The sequence below is a fragment of the Monopterus albus genome, unplaced genomic scaffold (genome assembly GCF_001952655.1).
Source record: "Monopterus albus unplaced genomic scaffold, M_albus_1.0 scaffold91.1, whole genome shotgun sequence".
Lineage (NCBI taxonomy): Eukaryota > Metazoa > Chordata > Actinopteri > Synbranchiformes > Synbranchidae > Monopterus > Monopterus albus.
The window spans coordinates 600,841-614,952 of NW_018127971.1; the positions used below are offsets into that span (position 1 = coordinate 600,841).

Sequence of the window (14,112 nt, forward strand, 5' to 3'; positions counted from 1 at the left end):
CTTGCCACCGAGAAGCTTCTTGACTACCTCAGTGACTTCAGCTTGGGTGATGGACGAGTCCACCTCTGAGCCCTCAGCCTCTGCTTCCTCATCGGAAGACATGGCGCCGGGATTGAGGAGATCCTCGAAGTATTCCTTCCACCGTCCGACAATGTCCCCAGTTGAGGTCAACAGCTGCCCACCTCCACTGTAAACAGTTTTGGCAGGGCACTGCTTCTCCCTCCTGAGGCACCGGACGGTTTGCCAGAATCTCTTCAAGGCCGGGCTTGCTCATATCCTAATCAAGATAGCAAAAAAAGTAGTGTGAAGTAGCCATTCTTAACATTTAACATCAGTCAGCCAGCCAAATGAAATGAGATAAGTAATATAAGTTATGGATTTCAGTGCTAAATGCCACATATCATTTTCAGTGTAGCAGTAGGCATTTCAGCTTGATCAAATTAGTCATCTGTGACTTTTCTACTGCATCAGGGCTGTAAGTAGTGTAATGGATGAGCAGGCGTAGTAACTTGGCAGAAGCTAAGCTGCAGTGGAGGTGGAAGGTAGGTGGCCTTGGACAAGAAGTGTACAGAAAGGCAGCGTGACTCATGAGCCTGCATACTCCATTGAGAAGCAACCCACAGAGCTCTTTCTCTTGTGTCTCCATCTGTGGTGCTACTGTTTATAGGATAGTCAGAGAGTGAGGGAGAGAGGGATGGCAAACATGCATCTAGGTTAACATTTCAGAATTCACCTGGGGTAATGGTTTTTCCATGAGCTGCTGTTGTTGAGGCTGACCTGGCTTTTAAGACTGAATCAAATCGATGGCTTCTCCGTCTGAGGCTGGGATGAGCAGGGCAACCTCTCTCTGTCTGCACAGCCATGATAACGCTGCTCAATGGGCACTAACCACCTTTCAAATGGAAATGGAATATCCAGTAAAAATTAGACACAGTCATCTGGATGCTACTTAGTGCTAGGCAATGAATGGAAGTGTGTGACGGTTGAGAGGTGTGTCACGCTACTGCTTTGTTGTGACACAGCTTAGCTCTTACAAAGCATTTGAGGTTAGTGTTGCACTTTCTTCATGGTTTGCAGTCTACACAGACCAAATACACACTAACAGTTACTGTGTTGCATATTGAGGCATGTTAGATTGGATGCAAGCTTGCAAGTGCAAGAGAGTGACTCACCTAAAACCAAGGGGCCATATGCTAACTTACAGTAGACTCTTATCACTGTGCCAGTTCATTCTTCTTGTGTCTCCTCCTCTCTCTCCACATCTTTACTTCCCACCTGTTTTTCTGCCTCTCATTAATTTCCTTGTGAGCACATATGCACATTCAGAGAAACCCGATCTAAGATCACGAGTCGCCGAAATAGAAAGCGAATTCTGTGATCAGATTGGCTCAATCCTGTAAAACCCCCGGCAGCATGGTTTAAAATAAAATCACTCATAGATGCTGCCTGCCCTAAAGATTAAAGTGGAGGGAAGTGTGTGTGTGTGTGTGTGTGTGTGTGTGCATGTGATCTGTCAAAGTGAGACAGCTAAGTTTGTTTTGTGCGCGCATGTGTCTTTGTGCATCTGCGTGTACATAATGTGTGTGTGTCTGTGTGAACTGTAAAGGTGATGAAAAGAGCCACTGGGCAGGTGTGCTGTGGTAAATGGTTGTATGAAAGTGTCAACATGTGTAACTGCTCCAGTAGGCTCTCCAGAGTCGTCCTCAGGGAAATAAGGCCAGCAGCACAGGCCAAGATAGGCTGCTGCCTCTGACAGAGAGTTATGTGTCTGTCCTATATGTGCACATTTTCTCTTGTTTTAAGTTAAAGATTGTCAGAAGGTGCAACAGAGTGCAGTACCGTATGTGCAAAATATGTCTTTGAATGCTTAGTCTGTGTAGCTAGGTTTACGTTAATATAGCTCATCATTTGTGTGTGGAGATTTGTCTGTCTGATATATCTGTGCATAGACAGGAGTCTGTGTCAGCAGGCTATGTGTGCACGGTGTGTTTGTTCAGGACTCAAGGACTGCATATAGTGTCGGGGGTGATGAATGCGCTCTAGGTGCAGCACTCAGCAGCTGTTTGCCGACTCATGGCAGCACACACCGAGTCATGGCCTTTACACTGTAATGTGTAAAGGTCCCTGACTAAATTGGCGTCTACCCACAGACCCAACAGGTAGAGTGCAGCGAGATACACCCACAATGTTGTGGATTCGAATCTGCCCAGGTCGCCACCTCAGTCACTTACCTCACCTCTCTCCTCTACTTTAGGTTTTGTCTTCTTCGCTTTCTCTGGAAACAAAGACAATGTGTGGGGAAAAGTAACAAGTACAGGCTATCAATAACAGACTCAGACTGTTGTGTTTTACTTTCAGACCACAGGGGAAGGACTACACAGGTTGCTTAAAATGTCCTCTTGTGCTGAAAGGTTGAACGCCTTGGTAGCTGAGTTTCAGTTTTTGCTGGTAATTCAAAAAGACTTTTCTTTGTAACCATTTATTGAGCTAGAGAGGATTGGAAGGTGCACAGTTGGCTTAGAGGGAAGATAAGGGAACTAATTTCTTCCCTTTTCTCCTTCTGCTCTTTGATCCTCACCTCCCGCTTCATATCGCTCTGATTACCATGTTTATGACAGCTCCTTTTCCTTTTCTCCTCTTTCCTCTCCTGCTGTGTGGTGTGGCATGTCAGCAGTTCATCTTCTGTTGGAGGTCTGCTCGCACATGCCTGCACACTCTAATGCACACAAAGACACGTGCACGTAGAACACACACTCTGAGCAAGTCACATCCGCCCCGTCTTTCTAGAGGTAAGGTGAGTGCACCAGCATTCGCAATGAATAATTGAATTATCTAACTCCACGCAGAAATAGCTCCCCACACAAGTGTGAAAACATCACTCGCCACCCGAGACCTGGACACTGGCGCTGCCATGTGGGTCTACACGTGTATGTCTGTGTCAGTGGTTTACAGCCATGCTTGTCTGACTTTCATCTTTTGTTTTTTTTTTTTTACATTTTAGGTGTCTAAGTCATTAGACATTGCACTGAGTTTATGACATTTGTGGATCTAAGCTACAAACTGAAAACATAAAGATATGATGCAAGAAACCTCGTAGAAACGGAAAAATCACAAACATAAGAGGACTGAGTTCATCTGTCTCGTGCTTTTTTTACTGGGTTGAGTTGTGGTAAATCCCTGTGAACTACTGGAACAAGTGGCCATGGAATACGTTTGAGTCCTTCTTAAGGCAGAGATATAACAGTTATATAATGGTTTTGATAATAAGCATCCTGAACCACAAAAAGTGTGTCTTATAAATAGCATATTGAATTAGATTGTGAATTACACTCTAATGTAGTAATGTTAATTCAGAGCTGTTATAATTTTTGCTGCCGTAGTTAGTGGGGATGCTGTATTGCATTACTGAAAGGTGAATCTAATATTGGGTTTGTCTCCATTTAGATAAAATTAGATTACACAGGGAAACCATTGCAATCACTTTATTTTTATATAATGGTGCACTCTATTAGGGTGTGAAAATTAAGCAGTTCTAGACAATTTTCCTGTTACTGTGTTATGCATTTTAATATGAAAAAGATTAAAATAAGTAGTCGGTGCTACATAGAGCGTGAGAGCTATTTTTACAACACTCTGATTGTGATGACAGCACCTCTGGAGATTATCATAACTGTTTAAAATCTCTGTCTTGGTAAGGACTGACCTGATGTAAATCAGCTTTGAAACCCCGCATATACATGCCATGTGGATGACTTCCAGGGGCCGTCTGAATCAGTCCGAACTGTGACACGACAGAGCTGAGGGAGCAGAATCACAGGAAGTTGACAAATAAGGCTAAACCAGACAGGCGAATCCTCAGAGCAGCACCATAGTCTGACAGATCCTTCAGCGGAGGAGCACAAGCCAACGCCCTTTGTGGCTGCGCTGTTCATTAATGCAGTTTCATAACACTACAGTAGAAATGATCACATGAAGCACTGCATGAAATACTGGACCCAATGTCACAGGCCAGATATGACACAGAGAGATATTATTGTACAGTAGAAGAGTAAGATGAAGTTAAATAGTACGGTTTGTGGGTGTCCTCTGTGTAGTACAGTAACGTGGGCTTGGGGGTTAGGTCTGAAACCTCAGAGCTCTGGTATGAGGAGATGGCAGCAGATTAAAGAGCAGTCCCAATGATCCAGACCACACACTTATCATTCCCGCTCCCCCTCCCCCTCAGACACACACACATCCGTCATGGTGAAGCGATGCTACTAAGAGTGTCCACTTGATCTTCTGCTAGGCTGTGATGCCAAATAGATGTGTGACAGTCTGCTGCCATAATAGGTAAAAAAAAACCTGAGAAGAGTGAGGATGAGACAGAGGGTGGGGTGGGGGGGTGAAATCTGGGGCTGGCTCTCCCAAGATGGACAGCTTCAACAGCTGCCAGCATCAGCATGGATACAATGCAGGGATGATCCTCCTGACATTGTCAAGATGCTTCAGACAGAAAGAGATGATGGCAGAGTTTGTTGTGAACAAATTAACAACCTCTTTACACGGGTGCCCTGGCCAGGACAGCGGCATGACAAGCTCCAGACAAGACATACAACATTAAAACATTAAAACAGATAATAATGTGCAAAATCTACAAGCTAAGAACAAAGTGGCTATAAAACAATATCAAAACTGGAATTAAGAGCTAAAAACAAAAGCAAATAGAAAAGGAATCCTTAACCAGTGCATCTTGCCAATGATACAGTAGTTAGTTTCCCTTTGCACACTATTTCAGGTGGTTGGGGCAGAAAACATAAACACTTTCTTTCCCATCTTCTTTCCCGTCCAAACGCTTGGGACCCACAGCAAATTTGTCTTGTGATCTGAGGTTATGACTGGAATATGCACTATTTGAAATAAGTCTCCAAAGGTATGAAGGCAGTTTATCTAAAATGGCTCTGTAAATAAAAATATACCAATGACCCAAATGGTGTCAAACAGCCAGCTCTGGAGGGCAGGATGCAGTGATGGGTTAATGGCTCTACATTTTTGACAAATCTTAATGCACTGTGATAGAAAGAATCCAAGATATGAAAATATTGTGGTACTGGTCCATTCATATATTGTATAACAAGTTGCTGTAGTCAAGAACTGGTAGAAAGGTAGCTCCTGTCATCATCCTGCAGTTACCAAAGTATTTGTTTGACAGCATGTTTGCACTGGCATTTATATACTGCAGCATCAGTGACTGAGGTTTAGTAGCAGTATGCAGTTTGGTTTCAGTCTAAATGAAGTGAGCTTCAGGCCTGTGGTATTTGCTCCCTCTGTGTTTCAGACAGGGTTAAGAGTCTTTACTGTGGAAATTGTCATTAATCTGCCCTGCGCAGACACGTAAGGCAGAGCTGGGAATATCAAAACATGTAGAGAGAAGTCTCCCTGGATCATCTGAAATCCTTTTTGGATATTTCACTACATTGCAGCTGAAAGACTGAGCCGTTCCTGCTCCTGCTTTTCTGCATCTGTCTCACCCCTTCTTTTATTCTGGTGTTTTCCTCTTTTTCTTTTTCTGTCTTTCTCTTTTTTATGACATTCTTGCTGTGACTTCTTTCTCTGTAGTCTGCCTGTCTCCCTCTTGCTTCTCCTCTTTTTGGTGCTAGCTGGGGGACTGGGAGGGTTCCTCCAAATTGGCACACAGATGAATAATGCATCTAAAGCAAAAGCAGAGAGCTGGGGTTGGATATGTCTGTCTGTCAGACTCTTTCTCTGTATTATAGTTATGTAGGGAGTTGGGCTGATACTTCAGAGGAGCAAAAACATGTCTTTACCCAGCTCCCTATTGACTTTACCTTAACTCTTTTATTGTCAGTAAACGTGTGCATGCATGGTCACAGAGTTAGTATCGTGCAGCTTTCACACTGATACATGCTGTGAAAGATTCTTGGATATTAGCAAGTTTTTTTTGACAAGTTGTTTTCGCTACAACACACATACATAATACATATGTGGGATTTTGGTTTCATTTGATTCTCTGTCACTGTATGCATGAGTCTGTGCATGTGTACTTCTCGCTAGTCCCAGACTGCAGTGTTAAAAAGCAAACTGCACTCATGAGCATAAGCTCACAGTAGCACCATCATTAAAGTAATGAGCAGGAAGTTAGCACTGAAGTCAACCATAAACAGAGAGAAAGAGAGAGAGAGAGAGCAGGAAAGAGGGAGAGAGAGCGATCCCCACTCCCATAAGGATGAATCTTAAATCCTGAATGTTGCTTCTGACTCATTCTGGTTAATTAAGTCGAGTCAAGTGAGAGGAAAATGGGGTCTTGCTTTGCCTGTGTCTGTAGGATCAGCACCGTACAGTATTTGCGGCTTATAAAATCTCTCACTGGAACTGTCCTCTGCACACTCAGGAGGCAGAGATAGAACAAACTGTATCCAGTCTTTTTCTCCTGTATTTATAAGCTTGACCCATACTGCCTCTTTACACAGCCTTCCCCTCAGGTTTTACATTTATATACACACCAAAAGTAAATGCTTCCACTCAGCATTGGGTTTCAGGGCATGTTCACCAACAGTTTTATTTATCACACTTTATCATTTAGGACCCCATTTGTGGTAAATGTTATTTGCACATCCTGCACTCAGCAGTTAAAACACACACACACACACACACACACACACACATCCACCTCAAAACTCAAAGAAATCTGAGTAACCTTTGAGATGTTCTTTCTTCTTGCTGTATGCTGGAAAGATTTCGCCATGTGCCACAGGATGAGGCAAACGAGTGAAACGTCAAAATCCTGTGTTACTCTAAAAATAGAACAACATGCAGGTTGCCGTTTGAAGACTGGGTGTGGAGCAGATAAAACAAACAGTTCTTCATACCCAACGGCAACGAGAGTAGAGCTGCCAATTGTCCTCTGCTGAGAATAGAAGAGAGTGGGTTTTACAAATGTTTATGTATTTAAGATTGTCTTTTTTCTTATCCATTATCATGACAGATGATGTGGCAGAGAGGGGCCGTTTAAACAGCAAAATCAGCCTAACAATCACATGTCCAAGTGCAGCCATGTACTATAATCTACAGCGCATCACTTATTTATATATAAATTACATAATATTTTTCATGACGACACTCTTATTGAGAGAGAACCCTACGTTGAGCTCATCATATTTGTTCTTGTCTATGAGATCAGAGTGTTGGTCCAGGACACACAGCTCAGCAGGTTGTGTCCACTTGTCACAGGTCACTTTGGGATAGGCACTAAAGTGCACACTGAATGTTCAAGTGTCACTACAAGGTCTTACTTATTGCAGGGTGTGCGTGAGGCTTAGAGATAGGTATTGCAGCTGATGGCAAAAATGTCAGAGGGTTAAGCTGTAAAATCCCCTCCCACTGTCTCTCTGCCTCTCTCTCTCTCCCCCCTCTTTCCTCTCTGTCTCCCCATCACTCCGAGTTGTTATGCACAGTGCAGCGGTGTCCCGCGGGGCCAGAGATTGCCATGGACATGATGTGATTTCTCATCTCCTCTCAGCTGTAATGTGCTCTAGTCCAGGCCTTTGATGAACTTGTCTCTCACTGTTTGGAAAACACGCTGTTCTCTACATTCCCCTCCCTCTTTTTATAACCAGCATTTATTTCTGCCCATCACAATTTATATGTGTATGACCAGTGATCTTTATTTGGAGGCGGTGTATAGAGGGCAGGCTGCTTTACAGATTGATGATCAGTTACAGTTTGGTGCTAAATACGTGATGTACCTTAATGCCTGATGAGGTTTGTTAGCCTGTACCTTATGTCTCTGTTATTTAACGCTGATGAAGTGGCATGCTCTTAGTTTATTGATTAAGATTAGTGCTATACATACACTCCATACATGCACACATGCATTGTTGCCATTGATAATAATCACTCAGCTGGATTTGTCCTAATGTGATGACAGCGAGTGAAAGCTGCACTCGGGAGCGTGACAGGGACAACATCAGCCTTGTGAATCTCTGGCTACAATTAGGAAAATTGCATCACTGCTAGCTTTGTTAATTTGGTGTGGAAAGGGAAAAGAGGCTTTTTGGTGAGTCTTATAAAAATGTGTTTTATGTGATAAATACAGTCAGCTCTGGATAAGAGATCCAAAAGACAGAAAAGGGCTAAATATGAAGTTGATTTGGAAGAAGTAGACTGTACATATAAAAAGGTGCAACATTTCACTTACCTGTAGATCATTTCAGATGACTGTAAGGGATCACATAAGAAATATTGAGGCTAACCTTAATACTGTGTACACTCAACCTCCCAAAAGCCGCCTAGTTTCTGCTTTGTACTGCTTTGCCAATTCTGTTCAGGTGTTCTGCTCTTTCAGTAAAAGCTACCCAGCACAGGAAGCTTAACTGACATTTCTTGACTGCTGAAAGCATTAACAATTTATCACAACTTGTGATGTAATCCAAAATGTAACAGTGAATCTGTAAATGTCATCCCTGAAAGCTAACTGAAATCAGGTTATGCCTATTTTTAAACCTTATAAAAATGTCCCACTTTTTAAGTAGTGCTCCGGTCCATGTGGCTCCAGCGAGATGGTTTCACAGTCGAAAGCACTATTTATAAAACAGCCTCTTGGTAATTAATTACACATTTACAAATCTAATTAAACAGATGAGGCATTAAAACACTAGAATATGCTTTCATTTGTTAAAAAGAATCAGGGTTATTGGGGTCTGTTGAATCCTGTTAGTAAACAAATGTCACCCGAACCTGCACATGACGAGGCTGGACAGACTTGTCAACGCGATATAGTCCGAAGAAATTGTAATAGGCAGAAACAGTGACAATCAGTTGTGGTCTATAAAAGACAGGAGCTGAAAATAGAGGCTCTAAATCTCAACAAGTTTTTTATTTCACATGAAAACTTAGCAGATTTTCATTTTCACAGTCTATTTGAAGCATAACTGGGAGTGGAAACTGTAATTCGTTGGTGTTGAGCAGACATTGCATAATAAAGAGGCAACAGAGTCTTTCAGACCCCCGGTTGTACATCTGAGAGTAAAACAGTACGCTGGTTTGACTTTTCTGTTGTGTAATTCTGAGGTTCTTGATAGATTTGCAACACAACAGTCTAGTGAACGAAGCTGGTGTATGTGTGCTTCTTACTGTGGCATGAGCTGGTGTGTGATCTCAGAGACACACAGAGGAAACCTTCCACCCTGTGGTTGCACTGCACCGCTGCATCCTGCCTGCTGCTCTGCTGCTTCTGCTGCCTGCATCCGCCCCTCAGCGCGTCGTTGCAGCTGTCACTTTGACCTCATTATCACCTTCACTACCGTCAGTATTGCACCCTTCATCATCATCGTCATCACCAACATCTTTATTATAATCATCACCAGCAGCAGGCAGCAATAGGGCTATCACCACCATTACCATCATTCTCAATATGCTGCTATTATCAGTGTCATCATTTTACTCATAATGTTCTGAAACGAAGACAGATGCTGGAATCACCATTCTCGCACCCTAACTGTGTGTCTTTGTTGAGCGTGCTGCAGGGGCATTGTGCACTGTGCTGAAACTGCCGCTCCTCCTCCAGACTCTTGTTCACCACCTGTGAGCTTCGCATACTGTTAAGTATGCTGCTAGACATGCGCTCCCATCTTGTGCTCGCTGGCGGTTCAGAAACGCACCCTTCGTGTGCGTTTTTTGTTTGAATATTTCAGCAGGGGGCTGACAAAATGCAGGCAGAAACAGACTGCTGATGACCTCCTTCTCATTGCTTCTTCTTCCTTTTTTCTCTCTCTGTTCAGCCCTCCCTCTGCTCATCGCACATTCTCCCAGGCATCCTCGCTATTTCTCTCACTGTCTTCATCTTCCTAGTCTCTCTCATTCTTTTTTCTCTTCCCGACTCTTTATCACACCCTCCTCTAGTTATTGTGCTTTTCTCATTTTCTTTCTTCCCCCATTTTCTTGCATCTCTTCCCACCTGTCTGTCCTTTCATCCCACTCATCTACTCCTATGTCTCATCACCTTTCTCTTACCCTTCCAATTAATTTACCCTCTCTTTGTTTTCTCTCTCTCCACGGCGTTGTACTCTGCCTGCATGCCTGTCTGTCTGTTCCATAGTGGGCTGTCTGAGGCCTCTGCTCTGCTAATTCATTCGCTGTGCATCACCTCACTTATCTGCAGGGTCAGGCAGACAGAAAGAGAGAGAGAGAGGAGGAGGAGGAGGAGAGGAAAAATGGAGGAAGAGAGCAGGGAAAAAAGAGAACATGGGGCGAAAAAAAGGTGCAGTTTTATCTCCAAGACCCAGAAAGCCAGAGCCAGATCCTGTGGTGGTATATTCCAGAATCTTTCTCGCTCACACACACAGCATATATAGTAGCTGACCATGACCTCCTTCTGCTCACTGCTCACTTTGTCATTTGGATCCCTGATGTTCAGCATTTTCTCTAATCTAATCATTTAACCACATTGCTGCCACTGTCTCTGTTACAAAGGAATGTGCAGCATATGTATAATGTATGTTTGTGTGTGTTGTTGTGCTTCTGGGAGATGCACAGCAGTGTTAGCCTAACTGACCAGGTTAGCATCATCAGATATTTCCCACTAATTCCAACCGCAGGTATCCTACTAACTCTGAAACTCATCTTACACTGCGTATGCCTACTGCACAGTATAAATATGACAAATCAATACCTACATTAATACAGGATTTCTAGTTATGTTTGGTATATTCTTTGGATTAAAACAGCATGTTATAGCTTGTGATGCTCTATTTTGTTAACAGTTGCTTTGAATAGTATAGTGCTACAGATGATTTACTTTACTAGGTTTAGTTTTCGTTTCAGAAGATATTTAATCAGATTTACTAGTGTAGCGGCAGTGGATCTGGTTGTCAGCAAGACACTGCTCTGGGGAGCTCAGTGGGGTTTTTTTTCTGTTAAACTAACACAAGAATCTCTCTGGCTAGTCAAATGAATGTTACAGCATTGTTTGATCTTTTTTAAGAACAAAAAGAGCGAGTGTGATGAAACCTTCTTTGGCGTGTTCATTCTGGTTGCCTTGTAAGGCGTTCTATTTTCTGTGCATTATTTTCCTTGTGAGTCAAAAATAGAAACTGATATGTCAGAAAGCAACTGTGACAAAAAGCCAGAGGCAAACTGAGCGCACACACACATACACACACACACACACACACGCCCTGATACAAACACACACAGTTTCTCACCTCATTCTCTGCAGCATTTCTTCAGTTTGTTCCTATCTCTCATTTCACTCATATGTTGTATCTTTGTCTGTTCTTCCTTCCTTCTCCCATGTCGCTGCAGGTTTTCCTGAGCTGACGGTTTGCGTGGCAGAGTTTCAGCTCGAGTGGAAGTGAGGGAGTGAGGGTGTCATGGATGTCGAAAACCCTCCCTATCAAAACTTGCTGCTCCTGGGAGCCATTGCAGCGGCATCCGCCTTTGTGGTCACCATCTTTATTGTGCTTGTCTGCATTGGCTGCCAAAGGTAAGAGGATGGTCATGTGGCTTGAAACATGAAAAAATTAGGGGACAGACTGAAATTAAAAAAGAGAACAGCCAGACTTTTATTATCTGTGCTGCCCTCCCAGATCACTCTCATCATCCACTCCCTTTTTTATGTTGCTACTTCTTCTGAACTCTTCTCCTCCCTTCTTTGTCTTTGGTCCATCTGAGCAGAGTGGCAGTAATTAATGTTAATGGCTGTTGGATCAGGTGAAATTATGTTTACAGGACACTGAGGAGACAGACCAGACTCAGAGCAGTCTCACCTCGCCCCTCTTAAGCAAACTCTTCAGCAGACAAAAGCAATAGAACAGCACGTGGTTTAAAGGGATCAGACTCCGAACCAGGGAAGAGCAATGGAACAGCCTATGTGGGGTTTTTTTTTTGTTTTGTTTTTTGCAAACCTTCAGTGACCAATCAGAGGCTGCAATGTGACTCTGTTGTGAAACATGAAAAAATTAGGGGACAGACTGAAATTAAAAAAGAGAACAGCCAGACTTTTATTATCTGTGCTGCCCTCCCAGATCACTCTCATCATCCACTCCCTTTTTTATGTTGCTACTTCTTCTGAACTCTTCTCCTCCCTTCTTTGTCTTTGGTCCATCTGAGCAGAGTGGCAGTAATTAATGTTAATGGCTGTTGGATCAGGTGAAATTATGTTTACAGGACACTGAGGAGACAGACCAGACTCAGAGCAGTCTCACCTCGCCCCTCTTAAGCAAACTCTTCAGCAGACAAAAGCAATAGAACAGCACGTGGTTTAAAGGGATCAGACTCCGAACCAGGGAAGAGCAATGGAACAGCCTATGTGGGGTTTTTTTTTGTTTTGTTTTTTGCAAACCTTCAGTGACCAATCAGAGGCTGCAATGTGACTCTGTTGCCATGGGATACACAGATAAGGATGTAGAGGAATGTCAAATCAGCTCATGTCAAGGAAATAAAACCACACTATGGTTAAGATCTAAAAAAAAAAAAGAGATCTATGCTCCCCAGTGATTGTTGTTAATGTCGAGTGGCCAGTTGTTCAGTAGTTCACTAGTTCTGAGTCACTTTTCCACATGCAAATACCATAGACTTTTGAACGAGAGACCTGCTTTTATTGATTTTCTAATGTTGGTTTAAATCCACCTCCGGCACTGACTACTTTTGATACCAAGGATTTTAGTAGCTACGTTGAAGGAGCTCAGTGTAAAAATTCCAAAATAATTGTTGCCCTTCTTCATATGGCTTCATGCCCCCCCTCCCCCCATGTTCCACTATTATGAACATTGCCATGGGGAGCTCTTCGCCCTCTCACAGTCCCCATTGGGTGTGATGGCCATATGTTTATACAAATAGGATGGAGTTCCAGCTGACTAGAAAAGACAAAAGCTAGTGGCAGTAACATGGATCTGACACATATTTCAAGCAGCCTGTAAAATTAGATGAACAGTGTTTGCATGGTTCTTGCACTTGTTAGCAAAGCAGAAATGCTAGTTATTTCTACACAGCACAGCAGTAAAATCTCACATATTGTGTGTAGCAGCTCCTCACCCTCCAAAATGAGAGAAAAACAAGAGGGAGGTAGAACAGTTCTCACATTCACACCAGCACCTAGAAGCTTTTGTCTTCTTACTTCATCTCATCAGTCACTCACCATATCAACAGTTTCCTATAGCTACTGTACAGCCGCCTCCAGGGATCCACAGTGATGCATAACACTGCTCTATATACATTTGCTGCACAAGAACTAATATGAGAGGGCTGTAAAGTAAAGTGGCAAAGGGGATTAGCTTGAAAGAAACGACAAAATAATAATTATGAGTTTGCTTGCTGGTACAATGAAAAGCCATAGAAAAAGTAGAAGGGCATCCTGACTCACACTCCCCTCATTGTTCCTTGTTATCAACCAAGGACTTGTTGGCTGCTGATGGTATGTATCTGCTTTGAGTGTATGCATGTTCTCTCTCTGTCCACTGGCCCCTGTTGACCATCCTTACTTTGATGTTGTGTCAGAAAAAGCAAGAGCAAGCATCCTCCAGCCAGACAGAAAGGGACATCTGTAAATATGGTGAGACATGCTTTCATTTTACTCTTTCACTCCCTCAGCTGACTCCATCTCCTTCTGCTCGTTTCTCTATAAGCTTCCTTCGTCAGCAATTGCTTATATACAGATGCACATGCATGCATTTGCCTGTTTTATTCCTGTATCAAACTGTCCATGTGTGTGTGACAGCAGGGTACACTTCGGCATCCAAAACTGAACTCCATGAGCAAATCTGACACCAGGCTGCATGAGATCAATCGCTTTCCCTGCAATGGAAACTGTAAGTGATGGCTGATAGTTTGTATGTGACAGTATACTGTGTATAATACACAACTCTGAGCTTTTACACTATTTCAGTCCTGCCCTCTCCATCGCTTTCTTTCTCTCCCTCCTCCTCCTCTCTGAGCAGCTGTTAGTAAGAGCCGTCCAGCAAGCATGGACCTCCTGCTCCTCCACAGTCAGCGCTCCCAGACAGATCTGAGGCCCTCCCATGGGCGACAGCTTCCCCAGATCCCCACCAGTCCCCAGGGATCTGGCCAGGGTGGAGGTGGGGAAACAGGAGGAGAGGGGGGAGGGGGAGGGGGAGG

The 14,112-nt window shown here is 43.3% G+C and overlaps 1 protein-coding gene across 1 annotated transcript in view; it reads left to right on the top strand.

Moving 5' to 3' along the window:
- The window catches only part of LOC109964656 (uncharacterized), a 34,503-nt gene that overhangs the window by 10,203 nt on the left and 10,188 nt on the right, over positions 1-14,112 (top strand). The window contains exons 2-5 of the mRNA XM_020608118.1: positions 11,302-11,482; positions 13,495-13,549; positions 13,715-13,805; positions 13,935-14,096. Of these exons, the coding sequence (XP_020463774.1) occupies positions 11,370-11,482; positions 13,495-13,549; positions 13,715-13,805; positions 13,935-14,096 (421 nt within the window). The 5' untranslated portion in view covers positions 11,302-11,369. The remainder of the gene's footprint in view (positions 1-11,301; positions 11,483-13,494; positions 13,550-13,714; positions 13,806-13,934; positions 14,097-14,112) is intronic.